This window comes from Acomys minous (assembly GCF_964271855.1).
Source record: "Acomys minous genome assembly, chromosome: 6".
Taxonomy (NCBI): domain Eukaryota; kingdom Metazoa; phylum Chordata; class Mammalia; order Rodentia; family Muridae; genus Acomys; species Acomys minous.
Genome location: NC_140487.1, coordinates 96,689,303 through 96,708,236, shown reverse-complemented (window position 1 = coordinate 96,708,236; position 18,934 = coordinate 96,689,303). Strand labels below are relative to the sequence as shown.

General features: G+C 47.4%; 3 protein-coding genes across 13 annotated transcripts in view; 2 read left to right on the top strand and 1 right to left on the bottom strand.

The window, feature by feature from the left end:
• ZMYND12 (zinc finger MYND-type containing 12) overlaps positions 1 to 7,124 on the bottom strand; it is a 37,646-nt gene extending 30,522 nt beyond the window's left edge. For 2 of the 6 annotated variants that reach the window (XM_084785091.1, XM_084785093.1), the window contains exon 1: positions 3,424 to 3,569. Coding sequence is in view for 2 of the 6 variants with exons in the window: in XM_084785089.1 (XP_084641215.1) it covers positions 3,368 to 3,477 (110 nt within the window). In the remaining 4 variants the exon portion in view is untranslated. Of the gene's footprint in view, positions 1 to 3,367; positions 3,585 to 4,907 lie in introns of those variants that run through there. The other 4 variants (XM_084785090.1, XM_084785094.1, XM_084785089.1 and 1 more) reach the window with 4 other exon arrangements.
• On the top strand, positions 3,800 to 7,918 carry PPCS (phosphopantothenoylcysteine synthetase). Of its 4 annotated transcripts, none has more exons than XM_084785097.1 (3): positions 3,800 to 3,995; positions 4,616 to 4,719; positions 7,131 to 7,918. In XM_084785097.1, the coding sequence occupies exons 1-3, from the start codon at positions 3,953 to 3,955 to the stop codon at positions 7,488 to 7,490; spliced, it is 507 nt and encodes a 168-aa protein (XP_084641223.1). In that variant the 5' UTR covers positions 3,800 to 3,952; the 3' UTR covers positions 7,491 to 7,918. The 4 variants fall into 4 exon arrangements, with proteins under 4 accessions (XP_084641223.1, XP_084641222.1, XP_084641224.1 ...); XM_084785096.1 differs by having other exon boundaries at positions 3,800 to 4,460; XM_084785098.1 differs by lacking the exon at positions 3,800 to 3,995 and adding an exon at positions 4,366 to 4,495.
• Positions 7,919 to 10,476: 2,558 nt separating this feature from the next.
• The window catches only part of CCDC30 (coiled-coil domain containing 30), a 79,335-nt gene continuing 70,877 nt past the window's right edge, over positions 10,477 to 18,934 (top strand). The window contains exon 1 of one of the 3 annotated variants that reach the window (XM_084787405.1): positions 10,477 to 11,008. The gene's annotated coding sequence lies outside the window, so the exon portion shown is untranslated. The remainder of the gene's footprint in view (positions 11,009 to 18,934) is intronic. The other 2 variants (XM_084787403.1, XM_084787402.1) reach the window with 2 other exon arrangements.

Below are 18,934 nucleotides of genomic sequence, written 5' to 3'. Positions count from 1 at the left end.
ACTACTACCATAGAAGTTATAGAAAGCATTTTAAGGTGGTTTTTTTTTGGGAGGGGAAGCAAATTACTAAAAACAAATGAATAAAAACATGTCACTGGATTGACAAACAGCTATATTCCACAGCAGAAGGACAGGCTGGGTAACTGTACAATGGAAATGGAAACACAGCCAACTTCCCGATCTTCTGCCCCACTGACAGTAACCGGCATAGCCTGCCTTTCTAAACACACTGAACTTTGTTCATTCATCTCTGGGTGCCCCCATCATGCAGCTGTCTCACCCAACACTCACCACAGGCTGGGATGCAAAAGAGGGATCACAACTGTGCACTTTATGAGGCAGACATGTTTTACTCAAGCATTATCATGGTTTATTAACCTGCATCCGGGTGTCCTTAGGTAAAGCATTCATTCTACCATCCACTGGACCTCCTTTTCTTTTCTTTCTGTCTTTTTTTCCAGACAGGGTTTCCTAGTGTATCCCCGGCTGTCCTGGACTCACTCTGTAGACCAGGCTGGCCTCGAACTCACAGAGGTCCGCCTGCCTCTGCTTCCCCGAGTGCTGGGATCAAAAGCGTGCACCACCGTGCCTGGCTCCTCTTCCTTTCCCTCCCTCCCTCCCTTTCTTTTTCAGACAGGACCACACTGTCTGAGCAGGCTTGTTTTGAACTCACTATTATGGTAGGTCATTCCTGAGTTTCCTGTGATCTTCTTTGCCACCGCTGACTCCCAAATACTGGAATTACAGGTATGAACCACCACACCCAGCTTCCTGTTGCTTCTTATTATTAAATATCACTTGGCATCTTTTTCCCTGTTGGCCAGTGAAGACATTTAAAGTTATCACACATACATTCAATTGAAGGGGAATTATTGCAAATTTCTGTTATCTATACACGATGATCTGCTCTCCTATGAGCTGAGGGCTCTGCAATCTACTACTAATGTGTACTAACATGTGTACTTTTATAAAAATTATCCTTCTTTAAAATCTTCTATTCCACAGGGCATGGTGGTGGCGTACACCTGTAATCCCGGCACTTGGGAAAGCAGAGGCAGGCAGATCTCTGTGAGTTTGAGACCAGCCTGGTGGACAAAGTGAGTCCAGGACAGCCAAGGTTACACAGAAAAATCCTATCTCAAAAAACAAACAAAACAAAACAAAACAAAACAAAAGTTCTATTCCAGGCCAGCATGGTTGCTTCCCCAGCTTTAGGACCTGGTCTTGAACTGACATGTTGAAACAGAGAACTAAGTCCAGAACGTTGCGTTTTGACATACACACACACACACACACACACACACACACACACACACACACACATACACACTAAATAGATGTCCTGTTTTTTTTAATGTTCTATCACCCGGGAACATATTCACAATTCAAAGCATATAACATAAATGTATCCAGAAGCAAGTAGAAGGAATTTTACCAGAGTGTCAGTTGGTTTTGCCAAGATTGTTGCACTACAGAGTACAACACAGAGGAAAGGAGGCACCTGCTCTGAGAAAGGAAGGGTCACTCTGCACTTGGACCTCTGAGCTGGCTAGGTGGGGTCTTCCCTCCAGCGTACCACAGTAGTGCTGCCTGTCACTTCATGAACACAGTCAGCATCACATCAGCTCACAGCCACCCAGATGGCTTGCTAAGGAATACGTTCCAAGTCACTGCCTGGCCCAGACCTTTATCCTCCTAATGGATCACAGGCTATGAACTGTTTCTGACTCGACTCATAGGAAGAAATCCGCCTTATGAATATACATACAGTATACAGTATTACTATACTGTATCTATACAGTATTAATGCAGGCTGTGACTTCCTCATGACCCCTGGCATCCCAGTCTGCAGTATAGAAATCACCGACTGGGGCTGGAGAGATGGCTCAGTGGTTAAGAGCACTGCCTGCTCTTCCAAAGGACTGGGGTTCAATTCCCAGCATCCACATAGTGGCTCACAACTGTCTATAACTCCAAGATCTGACACCCTCACACCAATGCACATGAATTAAAATTAAATAAAATATTTAAAAAAAAAAAAGAAAGAAAGAAATCACCAACTGCCCTTCCACAGCTTTCTTTCCCACTCGGTTTTCCCCCTTTGTCCAAACCAGTCCTGGATGGCTGGGAAGACCTCCCCTCCTTCTCTGTCTCTTCACATACCAAGCCCCTACTGGCCTCTCAACTCAGATGCTATCTCCTCAGAGAAACCTGTTTAGATATTTCCCTGGTCACCACGTTTCCATCTGCAGACATCTCACAGCTTAGTACACCTGAGCTACAGGATTTATCGTGTACAATGCACAATAACGGCTTTTTAAGAAACAAGTCAGTTGGCTGAGTCAGGTTGGGAATGTCAACAGCTTTGTTTTGTGAGGCCCAAAACAGAGTCTAGGGCTGGGGTGTGATTTAGTTGGTGGTTTGTCTAAGTATGCACGGAGCCTTGCGTGTTAGCTCTAGTACCACACCAACCAGGCATGGCGACACACATTTGGGACACCAGCCCTTAAGAGGTGTGAGTAGGAGGATCAAAAGTTGTCCTTAGCTTACATAGTGAATTTTTTTTTTTAACATGGATGCTGGCCGTTCAGACACAGGTCCTCAGGTTTGCTTGTTTGGTTGGTTGGTTTGGTTTTTCGAGACAGGGTTTCTCTTTATAACCTTGGCTGTCCTGGACTCACTTTGTAGACCAGGCTGGCCTCGAACTCACAGCGATCCACCTGCTTCTGCCTCCCGAGTGCTGGGATTAAAGGCATGCGCCACCACGCCCGGCTCTTATGCAGTGAATTTAAGGTTAGCTTGATTACATGAAACCCTGTCTTATTTTTAAAAATAAACTAAAATAAAAAAGATGTGTATGTTAATGTGAATACTTATAAACAAATCTCTAGAATTACTACCTCCCTTACATGCAAACTCCTTTCCTACGTATGAAACCTGTATGAAACCTATCTGTGCCCTCTCAGAGAAGCTGTCGGCGCAATTTCTCCTCCCATATCCTTTGACTTCTGACATTTCTCCCTGAAATGATCATTTGTTTTACTTCCATGTCTTCCGAGTTATATGTTTGAGTTCCCAGGGAATGGATGTGCAGAACTGGCCCACTAAGTTCAGCGTGTGGCGTGCAACAGGGTAACATTAGGAGCCCGGGGAAAACATCAGGCAAAAAAAAAAACAAAACCAAAACAAAACCGTAGAGCGGGAGAGAGGGCAGACAGTCTCAGAGACGCATCTTCAAGCCTGCTCCAGGCTTGAGGGGCCATTGGCAGTGAAGGCCACATACGACAGACAGACACGGCCAGACAGACCCACTGGCTGGGAGACAGGGAGGGAGCAGAGGCTCCAGGCAGCGCGTTCCAGGGCCTACCAGTAATAAGTGACTGTACAGGCCGTGCAAACCCGCTCGGCTGGGGCTTCGCACACCTCACAGCAGAGCCGGCGCCCCTTGGGCACCGCCAGGGGATAGATCACGTTCATGGCGTGGCCAGCGGTGACAGTCTCCAGGACGGTTGCCTGGCTAGCACTCGCAAGATATGGCCGTCACGTGATAGCCACGGGCCAGCCGGGAAGTCGGGATTTCAAGGGCAAGGGGGCGGGGCGGGACTAACAGCGGTAATTGGGGCGGGGAGAGAGCGCAAACTCTAAATCTCAAAGGTTAAATGGCCAGAATTTCATTGCCAAGGAACCCAAGCATGGAGGGGACTGTACGGTGGCCCGCAAAGATCAGAAATGTCCACTCTGCTTCCCAGAGTACGAAATCCACAAAAAAATACATTTTTCCCCCTGGATTTTCGAGAAAGATACTTCTTCTTGACTCATTTCAAGTCTTGGCGAGGTCAGGCCCTAGCGGCAGACAGAGGACAGGGAGCGACCGCCGTCACCACTCGCAGCTGCGCGGAGGCCAGGTACCCGGAAGGGGGCGTGGCCCCGGCGCCGAGGTTCCAGCGTGCAGATGGCGGAAATGGATCTGGAGGCCGAGTTGCCGCGTCCCGCAGGTGCAGAGCGCTGGGCCGAGGTTATGGCTCGCTTTGCAGCCAGGCTGGGCGCGCAGGGCCGGAGGGTGGTGCTGGTCACGTCAGGAGGCACCAAGGTCCCCTTGGAAGCGCGAGCCGTGCGCTTTCTGGACAACTTCAGCAGCGGGCGGCGCGGGGCGACGTCGGCGGAGGTCTTCCTGGCTGCGGGCTACGGGGTCCTGTTCTTGTACCGGGCGCGCTCCGCCTTCCCCTATGCCCACCGCTTCCCGCCCCAGGCCTGGCTGTCAGCCCTGCGGCCATCTGGCCCAGCCCAGGCTGGCAAGCTGAGTCTGGAGGCCGAAGAGAATGCACTCCCCGGCTTTGCTGCAGCATTGCAGAGCTACCAAGAGGCGGCTGCTGCCGGCACCTTCCTGGCCGTTGAGTTCACCACTTTGGCGGACTACCTACATCTGCTGCAGGCTGCCGCCCAGGCTCTCAACCCACTAGGTGAATGCTCTAGAGAATGCAAAGGTTTCTTGGAGGTAGAGCCATTCTCCCCAGCTTTTTTCCCCCTCGTGCTTGCTACTTGCTATAAATCTCATTCCTTTCCCTGAACTTTTTATATTCCTTCTCTCTTTTCTTTCTTTCTTTTTTTTAAACAGGTTCCTCCGCGATGTTTTACCTGGCCGCGGCAGTGTCAGATTTCTATATTCCTGTCTCCGAAATGCCTGAACACAAGATCCGCTCATCTGGTGGCCCACTACAGGTGATGGGCCCTTCTCTTCCAGAGATCTGACCCCCTTAGAAACCAACCTTGAGTTACTTTCCTTTTGACCCGGATGGCCTTTCTGCATTCTGTGTGAGCTAGGCACTGGGAATACAGAGATGAATAAGACACTGCCCTCCCTCGAGGACCTCACAATCTAGCGAGGGCCTGGACACAGCCATACTCACAAGTCAGAGTGATAAATGCTGTAGCGGAGGTATGTACAAAGTGCAGTCAGATCGCGGGGTAGTGAGATGGGGGAGTCGAGGTTTCCCCGGAGATGACTCATCAGAAGATGAGCGGAGGGTATAGTCAAGTGGGGGGAAGGTCGTTCCAAGTGGAGTTACAAGTTGGAGTTTGCAGTCTGGTGATGGTCCGTGAACGGAAGGGCTTTCTCTGGTAAGATTGGGAGAGGCAGCTTGCCTCTTTGTATCCAAAAACTTTGTATTTCTTAAGACACTTGGACTTTATATCCTGTGGAGGCCAGAGGCACAAAGGTAGAAGAAAAAGAGAACAGTTTTTGTTTGGTTATAGTGACGCATTCCTTTTTTTTTTTTTTTTTAGCTGCAGCCCCTCGCCCTCCACCCCCATCTCCAGGGACAGATGATCTCTGTGTCTTCAAGGCCAGCCTTGGTCTACCTTGAGTTACAGGCTAGCCGTGGCTGCACAGTGGGTGCCTATCTCAACCTAGAGAAAAGGGCTTGTTTGTAAAGGGTAGTCCAGCATTTTGAAAGATGAGGTGGAAGCAGCGTGCATAAATAGTGCACGGGTGGTTGTAGTTTCAGAAGAAGGCGTGAGAAAGGTAGGTGAGGGCTGAGAGCTGGAGGGGACTTAGTGTCATGGAACCTGAGGGCATTTACACATTGATTGGCTGATGTAAGTAGAGTTTTTAGATGAATCTGTCCGAGGGCCACCTTTGGGATAGTTTACTTACACACACATAGTGTGTACCACATACTACCGTGGGACCTGAAGTGAAGGGAAATACACTAGCAGTTGCCGGCCGCGCTTTCCTTCTGCAGGGGAGTCCCTACTGCACACAGGAGAGAGAAAGTGGGAGCTTGAGTGTGATTCCCGTCACACTTGATAACAAACCTTAGTGTCTTTAAAAAACCCTGGGGTCTTCAGCTTATTCCATACTTCTTATTTTTCTTGAAAATACACAGTATTCCCTTTTGTGTAAGTTTTAAGAAACAGGGCAGGAAGTGAAGACCGAGTCAGTCATGTCTTCAGTGCTCTGTTGTGATTGCTGTATATATACTTTTAATTAACAAATGAAAAATATTGTAAATGGAAACCAGTAGCCACTCCGCCAGTGTATGACATATTTTACACACAAAGGTTTAAAAACCAGTATTATTGGACTTCTGCCCAGGTAACATCTGCATGAACAGATTATATTGTTTATATTCAGGGTTTTTTTTTTTTAATGGAGAGGAAGTTAAATATGATCAAGATACAATGTATACTTTTTTTGTTTTCAAGACAGGGCTTCTTTGAATAGCCTTGGCTGTCCTGGAACTCACTCTGTAGACCAGGCTGGCCTCGAACTCAGCAATCCACCTGCCTCTGCATTCCAAGTGCTGGGGTTAAAGGCGTGTGTCACCACCACCCAGCTAAAATTCTTTTGATTTTTCCAGACAGGGTTTTTCTGTGTTACCCTGGCTGTCCTGGACAGGCTTTGTAGACCAAGCTGGCCTCGAACTCACAGAGATCCGCCTGCCTCTGCCTCTCAAGTGCTGGCATTAAAGGCATGTGCCACCACCGCCCGGCCCAGCTAAAACTCTTAAAGACTTAAAAGGTGATGCACACCTGTAACCAGGAAGATCTCTGTGAGTTTGAGGCCAGCTTGTTCTACAAAGCGAGTCCAGGACATCCAAGACTACACAGAGAAAACCCTGTCTCGATAAACAAACAAACAAACAAACAAATTTTTAATCTAAAACAATTTTTAAATGAAAATATTTAAATGAGTTGAAGTGCTGGGTGTGGTGGCAGCTCACCCCTCTAATCCCAGCACTCTGGAGACAAGCAGACAGATCTGAGTTTGAAGCCAGCCTGGTCCATATGCCAAGTTCTAGGTCAACTAGGGCTCTATAATGAGACCCTGTCTTTGAAAGTAATAGCAATAGTAAAATAAAAGGGAATGTTGGAGGAATTGCAGTGAGGATGACAAAACAGTACAGGTTCAGAAAACATAGTTTGCATCAAGGTAGATGCTGAGACTTTGGATTCAGGCTTCATTATGAATCCCGACAGAACCTAGTCTTTAGGCATTTAGTGCGCTCCAAGAAGCTTCCCAATGAGAAATCCCATTTAAACTTAGGCAAAGGTCAGGCAGAAGTCAGCCCTGATTGCCTAGATTCCTGGTAGGGGCAGCCCATGTTTATTTACTGCTCTCTCCAATACAGATAACAATGAAGATGGTGCCAAAAATGCTCTCTCCTCTGGTTAAAGATTGGGCTCCCAAAGCGTTTATAGTTTCCTTTAAGCTGGAGACTGACCCGGACATCATAATTAACCGTGCTCGGAATGCTTTGGAGGTTTATCAGCATCAAGTGGTGGTGGCCAACATCCTCGAGTCATTACAGTCCTTTGTGATCATCGTAACCAGAGACTCCGAAACCAGGTTACTGCTGTCACAGGATGAGGTAGCAAAAGGCATGGTGATCGAGGAAAAGATTATAGAAGACCTTCGGTCCCGACACACGGCTTTTATATGTGACACTGAAGGAAGTGCTGCTCTAGGGTGGAAAAGCCAGGGTCCTTAGAGCTGACAAGAACTACAATTAATCCTTTGCTAAGGATAAAGACAATGAGGAAATGGTAAAAAAAAAAATCGGCGTGCAGGCAGATAACTGTTGGTATTTTATTGCTGTGCCCGAACCATTTCACACACCGGTTTTGATTTCGGAATTGGATAAGAACCCCTTTTTTGTTTTCACTTTGACAAAGCCGACTGTGGGATTGCGTCTTCTGCAGAGCAGCCGGGACTGGAGCCTACTGGACGAGGGAAGGATTGTGGATGCGTGACTGGTCATGCTCTGAAGATCAAGTACTTACCAAGTGCCTATCTCATGCCAGGGCCTGCGGGAGCTGTGAGGGTTTTAAAAGATGAATAAACACATCTTATTCAGGAACTGGATGTACAAAATTTTAAGTGCAATAAAGTACGTGCCCACAAACTGACACATGGGAAGGGTGGGTTTTTTTCATTTTGTTTGTTTTTTTTCAATATAGTTATTTTTCTTTTATGTGTTTGTTTCTGCCTGTGTGTATGCTTGTGCACCATGGGTATGAGGTACCTTTGGAGGCTAAGAGAGGGAGTCAGATCCTCTGAGCCTCCACGTGGGTGCTGGGAATCAAACTTGGATCTTTTATAAAGACATACGAGTTTACTAAAACAAGAGTGAGACAGACACCTCCCTAAAGATGGACTGTAGATCATAGACCTTCTTACATTTGCTTTTTGTCTCTTGTCCTAGATGTATTCCATATTTAAGTAACAAACACTTTTCAAATATTTTAGAACTATTCTTGAGGTAAATAACCGGCCTCTCACTTGGGCCCTAGCAGGAGTCAGTGATAGCCTCTGCCCCAGGGGAGGTGTTACAGTGTGGTTAAAAGTGTGGGGTTTGAGCAGGGCGGTGGTGGCGCACCCCTTTAATCCCAGCCCTTGGGAGGCAGAGGCAGGTGGATTGCTGTGAGTTCGAGGCCAGCCTGGTCTACAAAGTGAGTCTAGGACAGCCAAGGCTACACAGAGAAACTCTGTTTGAACACACACACCCTCCCCCCCAAAAAGTGTATACCTATTGCAAGTTTAAAATCTTCAGTAAATGATATATAGGATAATCCTGAACACAGCTGGAGGCAGGTGTGTGTGTGTGTGTGTGTGTGTGTGTGTGTGTGTGTAGAGGGCGGGGATGCTATTATTATTATTTTGATTACGGGCTGGTGGTAAAATTGGTTGAGTGCTTGGCTAGTATGTGCAGGCCTTGGGTGTGATCCAGAGAAGTGCAGAAGTTGTAAGTTTACGATACAACTCATGTCCCGGAGTTGGAAAGGGTAGCCTGCCGTCCGACTGCTGCAGCCAGGGCCGAAAGCAGTCTTTCAGAGCGGGCAGTTGAGATGAACTTTAGGCCTAGTTGGCAAAACTTCCAAGACAAGAGCAGATTTCAACACTGGTACAGGGTTGTGAAAGACTGATTTTCCTCTCTACAATCAGAGCCTCGGGGTGCTGACTCATCGTTGTACAGAGGGATTTGCACTGCTAGAACAGGGTGATCTTGAAGGTATTATTCACGAGGGAGCCTCTGTAGCTTCCGGGACAGGCACGAGCCTGTTGGATGGACTCACTGACATCCCTCCCTTCAGTTTAATGTCTGTTCTGCTGGCTTAAAAACAGTCTACCCAGGTAGAAGATGCAGGGGTGTGTGTGTGTGTGTGTGTGTGTGTGTGTGTGTGTGTGTGTCTTAGGAGGTGGAAGTGCTCGCAAACAGCCGTGTGTGTGTGTGTGTGTGTGTGTGTGTGTGTGTGTGTGTGTGTGTGTGTCTTAGGAGGTGGAAGTGCTCGCAAACAGCCATGAGTCAACAAAAGTAAAACAAGACATTTGATCTAGATTAGTGGATCAATGAACCTTTTCAAAAGAGGTGAAACTGATCAGTGGAAGTGGGCTGTGAGTCACAGTAGAGGGGAACATTTTAGATGGGGTGGTGGTGAAGGTGGGCTACTTTTAAGGCCAAAGAATTGTAACAGAAAATAAGGGGTGCTATTCAGATGATGGTCCCAGATAATCCAGAAGGAGATCGTGGCAGCTAGAGTCACACCAACAAATCTAAGTGGTGTTTTGGAGACCAGCAAAGCAAAAGCCTCCAAAAAGAGAGCAAAATCCAGTTTTGACAACCGCCTGGAATTTTGCAAAAAAAAAAAAAAAAAAAGAGAACATCTGGAGATTTAAGTTGAGCCTGTGCTAAAATGTGTCATCAAGAGCCGGATGGTGAGGGTGGGAGCTTTTAATCCCAGCAAAAAAGGCAGAGGCAGGTAGAGCCTCTGTGAGTTCGAGGCCAGCCTGGTCTACAAAGTGAGTCCAGGACAGCCAGGGCTGTTACACAAAGAAACTCTGTCTCGAACAACAACAATATATACATATATGTATATACGTATATACATGCATATAATTAAAAATACTTTGGGGTTGGAAGATGGCTCCCTGGTTACTAGCATTTGCTGCTCTTGGAGAGGAACCAAGATTCGTTCCCGGCACCCAATGACTATAACGCTAGTTCCAGGAGGTCTGGTGTCTTCTTTTGGCCTCGTTAGGCTCTGGCATGCATGTGATGCACATTAACTCATCATCATACATGCACATAAATAATTTTAAAAAGAAACATTTATTTTGCGTTCTATCAGTAAGAAGCCGAACAGAATTTTCAGTGCTTAGGTTTTCTTAAGGGTGGTCAAGCCCACTTTCTGCATTTTCACAATAATTAGCTGGGTCCAAAAGCGTCGAAATTTACCTTAGGTGCTCTAGTTAAGACGAATCTGGCTCTACACTCAGAGCTGCTGCCTTCCCTTTTTAAAGGCAAGGTTTCATTCTGTAGACCCCGGCTTCACGGACTAAACTGTAAATGACACAAACTGGCTCTAAACTCAAGTCTGCCTCGCCCTCCCATGCTGCAACTGCAGGCGTGAACCCTCATCCGATTTTTGAAGTCACTTACAGAAAAATAAATATAAGGAGAATAGGTTGAGCTTAGCTTACCCACAGCCCGTAAATTATATAGACGCGGTACACTGTTGCTAGGGTTACTGCTGCCTCCAGAGCCAATGGCGTAGTTTGTAGCTCCGCAGGCCAATAGTATGCATGGGAACAGCCGAAAAAGCAGCCGCAGCGCCGAAAGCGTGCGGATCTCCATGGCTCCCGCTCGGTGCGCGCCTGCGCGTTCCCTCGCTGAGGGCGGTTTCCATGACAGCGGCTGGGCGGCTGGAGCTGAGTGACCCGGGCTGCTTCTGCTTGCTCTCAGGAAAACCCCACCTCAGCTAGTGGTGGGACCTGTTCTTCCTGCGTGCACGTTCCAGATCTCTCCGGATCTCTGGTGAGCTCCTTCAAGGGGGCTGGCCCGGCCCAGGAGAGGAGTGCTTGTGGCTGTCCCCAAAGGCCCCGGAGACGCCGCTGTGCCCTACTCGTGGGCCGAGGGAAAGGACCATAGGGCTAGCTTCGTCAAGCGCAGCCTTGAGTCCTCACGAAGCTCTCCAGACCTTTGGTGACGCCAACATCCGAGGTCATCAAGTCAGTTGCTTTCCGCCTTTCAGCCTTCAACTCCATCCACTTTTCTCACCATCTGAGCACCATCTCCTTTGTCCTGTTTATCCCACAACCGTCTCACCCTTCCCTGTCCACGCTGTGCGTTGTTGAGTGGCCCTTCGTCTCCACCACTCTCTGTCTGTCTGTCACCTATAGGCCACCTCCTCCCGATTGCCCTCAGGTTTTGCATGACTGCACATTCCTCAGTCTTTAGCTATGCAGTCACTGTGAAGACTTTTTTTCCATTTCTCTGCACTGTTGCAAACTCTCTGTCTTGGGTGAACTTGAGATGAAAGAAGTAAACGTTGCAAATACATACGTTAGGCTGGTGCAGACCTATTGCATTTTGAAAATAGAAAAGCATTTCAATGTCAGTTTTGGACTTATTGACAGCCATATGCACACATCCCGTGTGTGAAAGTTAGGTTCTATTTCTTGTTAAGGACTATGTTAGTCATAAATTTAAGCAATATGTTCGTACTCGTAAAAATGGCATTCAAAAATGACCACATAGCAGGACTTTGACTTTTAGGCCAACATATATCCAACATCCGGGGATGGTGGGATTTGCTAGAGTGGGGATGCTTGAAACGTCTTGTGTCTCTTTTTTCTAAATTAGAAAAACACTCTTGGTGAAGTAAACCAATCAAGAGCAACTTAAGATAGGTATTTTTGGCAAAGAAGCAGGCCAAGTGCTATTTAAAAAAAAAAAAAGGAAAGAAAGAAAAGAAAAAAGGACTAATACAGAAGTTTTTTATTATAAAATGTGATAATTTAGATCCAGTGAAATTTTATTTTGGCCTGGAAAATATTAATTAACTCATACTTTTGTCTTATAATATGCATTTCCCATTGGCTCTTACTATTACTTTTTCAGTATTCGGGTTTAAGTGTAAACCTATGTTAGAGAAACAATAAGTTTACATTTTAAACAGATACTTTAGGGACTATAATATCTTGTGGGTTTTGTTTCTTTGTTTGTTGTTTGTTTTTCGAGACAGGGTTTCTCTGTGTTAGCCTTGGCTATCCTGGACTTGCTTTGTAGACCAGGCTGGCCTCGAACTCATAGTGATCTGCCTACCAAGTGCTGGGATTAAAGATGTGTGCCACCACACCCGGCCTAATATTTTGATCTCTCAGACCAATTAAAGCAATATCTCAGATGTCTCATGCTGAGGGTCAGGTCTGATTTACAAGTGCTGAAAATTTTTGTTCTCTGTACTATGTTAGTGAGGACAAAGTTCTGCAGCTTTTCTAACTTTTTACACTAAATAAAATTAAGTAGACTCAATTAGGTCCCCCCCACACTCCCACACACCCCCCCCCTCTGGTTTTTTCGAGATGGGGGTTTCTCTGTTTTGGCCCTGGCTGTCCTGGAATTCACTCTGTGGCCTTGAACTCACAGAGATCTGCCTGCCTCTGCCTGGGATTAAAGGCGTGTGCTACCTCCCCAACACTACCCTCCCCCCAACCCCCACCCCCCCAACCCTGCTGCCAGGTTCTCTTTTACAAGGTGCTTCCTCCGATACATGTGGAACAAACATTATGACAAGACTGAATCACAGTCTTGTCCTATCCCCTCGAACAGTTCTAAACCAGAGAGTGGGGTGAGGAGACTTTGATCTAAGAGACCTTGCAAGGCTGGGAGTCACCGCTGGGTGTGCTGCTTGCCCTTGCCTGCTCAGTAGCGGCCAGTGCCCGGACTCAATCTAACCAACAGTGACTTTTTATATTCTATATCAGTCCTTGTTCACGTGTGTGCATTTTACATATTGATGGTGTGCAATTTCCCCATTTATGTGTTAATCATCATCGTTTTCAACTTTTATTTGCGGGGGGGAGGGGGAGGCGGAGGCGGGGGGAGGACAGGGTCCAAGACAGGGTTTCTCTGTGTAGACTTGGCTGTCCTGGACTTGCTTTGTAGACCAGGCTGTCCTCAAACTCACAGAGATCCACCTGTCCCTGCCTCCCAAGTGCTGGGATTAAAAGTGTGCGCCATCACACCCGGCTCATTTTCAACTTTTTAAAAAGTGTATTTCATTTAGGAATTGAAACAACTTATGAGTAATATTCTTGTGTTCAAGATTATGTATGTTTGAATTACATACATATTATTACTGTCTGCTTGCTTTGACACATCATTACCAACCCATCTTTACATGTGAGAAGCTTTAGAGGCCTAAAACCATCACAGGATACACTTGCTTAACATGCTTAATGACCATTTCTTCTTCTTCTTCTTCTTCTTCTTCTTCTTCTTCTTCTTCTTTTTGTTTTTTGTTTTTGTTTTTTGAGGCAGGGTTTCTCTGTGTAACTTTTATTTTCTGGGGGTGCGGTTTGATACAGGTTTTCTCTGTGTAGCCTTGGCTGTCCTAGACTCACTTTGTAGACCAGGCTGGCCTCAAATTCACAAAGATTCACCTGCCTCTGCCACCCGAGTGCTGGGATTACAGGTGTGCTGCCACCAGGCCCGGCCGAGACAACTATACTTCTATACTTTGGTAAATGGGGTCAGTTTTAGGTACAGGTTAAATATCAGAGAATTTATCATTCAAACGACTTGTTTTTATTACCTTGAGGTCTGTTGTATTAAGATTTTAGGATTTCTCAACCTCCATTCTGAGTCCACTGAGGGGGAAAAATGTCCTAGCATGTCCTAACACCATCCCAGGCAGAGGGACCTGAATGTGCGGAGTCAAGAAACTAGCTGTTTAGAATGTGGGGGAAGCCGTGCTCACATGGCCGGAAAGCCTAATGCAAAGGATGAACAGAAGACCAACTGGGAGACACAGGCAGGGACCAGGCTGTGGAGACTTGCAGGTGCCAAGCAAAGGGGCTTGACCTCTGCCTGAAAGCCATACAGACATTCAGAAGCAAGTGATCTGTATTCAGAATGAGCCTTCTGGGGGCTCTACGGAGCCCAGGCTGGCTAGGCACCGGCTGGGGACTCTACGGAGCCCAGGCTGGCTAGGCACCGGCTGGGGACTCTACAGAGCCCAGGCTGGCTAGGCACCGGCTGGGGGCTCTACGGAGCCCAGGCTGGCTAGGCACCGGCTGGGGGCTCTACGGAGCCCAGGCTGGCTAGGCACCGGCTGGGGGCTCTACGGAGCCCAGGCTGGCTAGGCACCGGCTGGGGGCTCTACGGAGCCCAGGCTGGCTAGGCACTGGCTAACATTAGCAACTCCCGTGGCAGATGCTCCTGTGCTCTCCTGAGTGCATCATGAGTGCCTACACTAAGCCAGCAAGCATGGAGATGAAGCAGGAAGTGAGGAAAGAGCCAGCAGCTACAGATCTGGTGACTGCCATGGTAAGATGAATGGGAGGAGTCACGGAGGAGGCGGAGGACATAGCTGTATTATTTACTGGTGATTATAACTATGGAACGCAGAAGGCTGAGGGGCCACTGTGGAGTATTCAAGCTGACCTGTTGGGCTGACAAGTGGACCCACACTGATCCGAGTCCACTCACTTTGTGTTGCCCTTCCACCCTGTGTCCTGTTTTCCAGAGCTTGCATCCTCTTCCCACCTGCTCGCTGCTGGAGGTTAGGCCTTAGGGATCAGATCTGTACTCCTGCTTCCAGCCCATTTCCGCCTACAACTCACCGCGTGAGAACCAGATCATTGAGCGGTTAACCGAAGGTCTCAAAAGTTAGAACCAAGAGAAACAACGCATTGGCCTATTCTGAAATGATGTGTGGGCTTAGGGCTTGAAGAACTGTTCTCAGCCTTGCTGATGAGCAGCAGACAGACTGTCCTGCTGGGAGGAGGAGCATATTCACACAGAACCCCAGACAAAAGTGCCAGGCGCAGTGGTGAATGACATCTCAGCACAGGAGGCAGAGGCAGGCAGAGCTCTGTTGAGTTCAAGGCCAGCCTGGTCTACACAGGGAGTTCTGTGCCAATGAGACCCTGTAACAACAACAACAACAACAGCAAAGCATATTCTTTAAAAATTAAAAAATAAGGGGGGGGGGCTGGAGAGATGGCTCAGAGGTTAAGAGCGCTGTCTGTTTTTCCAAAGATCCTGAGTTCAATTCCCAGCAACCACAACCAAAGATCCTGAGTTCAATTCCCAGCAACCACACGGTGGCTCGCAACCATCTAGAATGTGATCTAATGCCCTCTTCTGGTGGGCAGGCACCCATTTGGGCAGAATACTATATAAATAATAAATAAATATTTTTTAATTAAAATAAATAAAATAGATAAATAAATAAAAAGAAAAAAATTAAGAGCAGCATGTCCCCGAGCACTTAAAAGCAGAAGGACCAGGAACTCAGGGCTAGTTGAGCTGGACTCATGATTCTCCGTCTGCCTTCTAAGTGCTGGGATTGCAGGCGTGCACCACCACACCTGCTGTCCTTACATCGTGCCCTTTCCGTAACAATCTTGAGGTAGAGTGGGATTAACTGACTGGGAGTGACAGGAAGCTCAAACAATAATGGCTTGGGTAGGCGGGGATTATAGCTCCGTAACAGAATTCCCGGGTATGGGTTCTCAGGGGGATGACAAATGATCTGAAGGAGAAGGTGGCCTATTAGATGGCTCAGCAGGTGTCATCTGGAGAACCCACAAAAACTGGGTGCCAGGGTTTGCATCTCTAATCCAGCAGTTCCATGGCGAGATGGGAGGCAGAGACAAGAGAATGGCCCAGAAGCTCACAGGCCAACCAGCCTAGAGTATACAGAGCCAGGAAAGTAAGAGACACTGCGTCAGCACTGTGGAAGGAGAGAACCTCCTCCCCCCCCCCCCCCCCCCCCCCGCCAGCGTTGTCCTCTGATCACCTCACAGGCAGGCGAGCTGTATAAAAAAGGTAGCTAAGCAGGAACCTATGAAATAAGGCAGCAAGCCGGGTGTGGTGGCGCGCGCCTTTAATCCCAGCAACTCGGGAGGCAGAGGCAGGTGGATCTCTGTGAGTTCGAGGCCAGCCTGGTCTACAAAGTGAATGAGTCCAGGATAGTCAAGGATATGCAGAGAAACCCTGTCTTAAACACCCCCCACCCCCACCCCAAAAAAAGCCAGCAAGCAGTGTTCCTATGTCCTGCTTAAATTCTTGCCCTGACTTCCCTCGGTGATGGACTGTGACATGGAAGTGTAGCCAGGCAAGCCTTCCCTGCCCTAAGCTGCTTTTGGTCTGAGTGTTTTATCACAACAACAGAAAGGAAGCCAGGACAGTGAACATCTCTCCCACCGAGAAAGGAGAGATAGGAGGTCTGAAGATGAAGGCTCATATGTTGGGGTGAAAAGGAGAGAAGATGACAGGTTCTGATGGGCTGAGTTTTTCTAGCGTGGAGAACGAGATCATCGGTCAGGAGTAAGAGGACAGGATTTCCAGTAGAAGCCGGCCACACACAGAATGACCTAGAAGACGGAGATGATGACATTGTAGCAGCTCCACTCTCTGCGCTTGTCTGACTTTTCTCTAGCAGCACTCAGCAACCTAAAGTAGATAAAGAAGAGCCGGGCAGTGGTGGCGCACGCCTTTAATCCCAGCACTCAGAAGGCAGAGGCAGGCGGATCTCTGTGAGATGGGGGCCAGCCAGGTCTACAAAGTGAGTTCCAGGACAGCCGAGGCTACACAGAGAAACCCTGTCTTGAAAAACCAGAAAATAAAATAAAAAACAAAGTAGATAAAGAATAGTGAAACTTTCCCAGGATTGGTATTTTCAGAAAGGTGGGAAAGGGGACAAGATAATTGATAATATCAGTGAGGTTTAATAAAAATAATGAACAGGTTGGGCTAATATAACGTACGTGCTGGCATAAGTGCTGGCAATGCTGTGGAGAAATCGGGGCCTCTCTGCCTTGCTGGTGGGGAAATAAAATGATGCCATTATGGAAGACTATTGATAAACAATCACATATCTAGTCATTCTATTACTGGGTAATAAATCTAAGAGCAGAAAGCGGGGACTCAATGTGATACCCGCACACCAGCATCCTTAGCATCCTTCAGGATAGCACACTCAGTATCCATCAGCAGATGGATGGATACACTAAGGATGTACAGAACGGTGGCATATTGACAGAGAAGGGAAACCTGGCATTCGCTGAGGGAGGATGATTAGAAGCAGAGTGAAATGGGCCAATACGAGGGAAGTTGCCTGTGCTCCCACTTACAGTGGGCACTTTGAGTCCTCAAAAGTTAAAAGACAAAAATGGCAGGTGCCATAGGCCGGGGAAGGAGCCAACTATTGTGCTGTGGGTACAGATTTTCTGTTTGAGATCACGTTAATGTTCTGAAAATGAACACTGAACAACCTGTACATGGGCGGTGTGGCGGATAACGCATATTGCAATACCCATCTCTTCATATACATGAAGTGGCTACAATGGTAAGTTTTAGGGAACATATATTTTACCACAATTTTATAAGATGAGGCAGGGAAGATAGAAGATGGTGATCAGAAATGGACCATGGCAGCCTGGCCTCGAGGCAGGATTGTCTCAAGAGTTCAGGTTATGACAAGGGTGTGAGGTGGCTGTGGAGATGAAAGATTCCTGGCTTTGTGTGTCAGAGTTGTACTTCTGCATTCTATTTTAACTTTTTAAAAAATCTGTGTGTGTGTGTGTGTGTGTGTGTGTGTGTGTGTGTGTGTGTGTGTGTTGGCACTTTCATGCTATGGAGTATTTGGAGGTTTGGGGATCATTTCGGGGAGCAGATTCACTCCTTCCTCCAGGCTTGCACATCGAGTGCATTTGTCCACCAAGCTGTCTCACTCACCCCGGCATTCTGCCTTTTGTCTCATCATTATAACATGTTTCCAAATAGTCGGCCAGGGGGCTGGAGAGATGGCTCAGAGGTTAAGAGCACTGGCTGCTCTTCCAGAGGTCCCGAGTTCAAGTCCCAGCAACCACACGGTGGCTCACAACTATCAAAACCAAAACAAAACATAGCCTGCCTGGGATACTCATGTGTGTCCAGTACCTTGGGTCCCTTAAAACTACGGGTAACTGTGTGATGCTCAGAGACCCTGTGGGAGGAGAATGTGATGACAGATGACAGGGCCTGAGGGGCACAGGAGGCTTAGTTATGCGTTGTGGGGAGGAGGCGTGGTAGGCCAGGCATCCAGACACCAAACCTTTCTCCTTCACTGTGAGTACCAGATGATGCAGTCCTGAAGACAGCCTCAAAGCTACTGCTGTGTAAAATGTGAAAATAAAGGGCAAAACAAATAAAGCTGTGGGTGGTTTTTTTTTTTTTTTTAGAAAGCAAAACTATTACATAGTACCATAGCATTTATGAGGTGTGTATCACTGTTAATTGAGTCAGACTAACTTACAGTGGTGTGACTCCTCGTCCTATTTAGTGATTCACATTTCAGTTCACAAATCAGATGTTTAAATTTTATTTTATCTTGTGTATGAGTGTTTTCACACACATGTGTATACCGTGTAGGATTTGGCATGCATAGTGCCCCAGAGACCCCACAAGAGGGCGCTGTGCACCTTGGAACTGGAGTTATAGATAGGGTTGGTGTTAGTGTCCTACTCTGTTGCTGTTCAAGACACCAAGACCACAGCGGCTCTTGTGAAAGATAGAGATTAATTGAGGGCCTGCATACAGTTTCAGAGGATTAGTCCGTCATCAAGGAGGAGAGCATGGCAGCACACAGGTAGACATGTGCAGCCCTGTGTGGGTGCTGGGAACAGAACTCAGGTTCTCTAGACGAGAGGTATGCCCTCTCAGCCAGCCAGCCGTCTCTCCAGCCCCTCCCTTCCATTTCTGTTTTAAATCAACATCTCACTATGTAGCCCAGCCCAAATTCATAATTCTCCTGCCTCCGCCTCCTAAATGCTGGGATTCGGTGTCTGCCACCATGTCAGCCACTCTTTTTTTTTTTTTAAAGATTTTATTTATTCATTATTTATTCACTATTCTGCCTGCATGTGAGCCAGCAGGCCAGAAGA

Excerpts from the sequence above, each read along its gene's own strand:
- PPCS (XM_084785096.1), top strand. The coding sequence starts at position 3,953 with ATGGCGGAAATGGATCTGGAGGCCGAGTTGCCGCGTCCCGCAGGTGCA. Across the intron at positions 4,461-4,615 it reads CCAGGCTCTCAACCCACTAG|GTTCCTCCGCGATGTTTTAC; the intron begins GTGAATGCTCTA and ends TTTTTTAAACAG. Across the intron at positions 4,720-7,130 it reads CATCTGGTGGCCCACTACAG|ATAACAATGAAGATGGTGCC; the intron begins GTGATGGGCCCT and ends TCTCCAATACAG.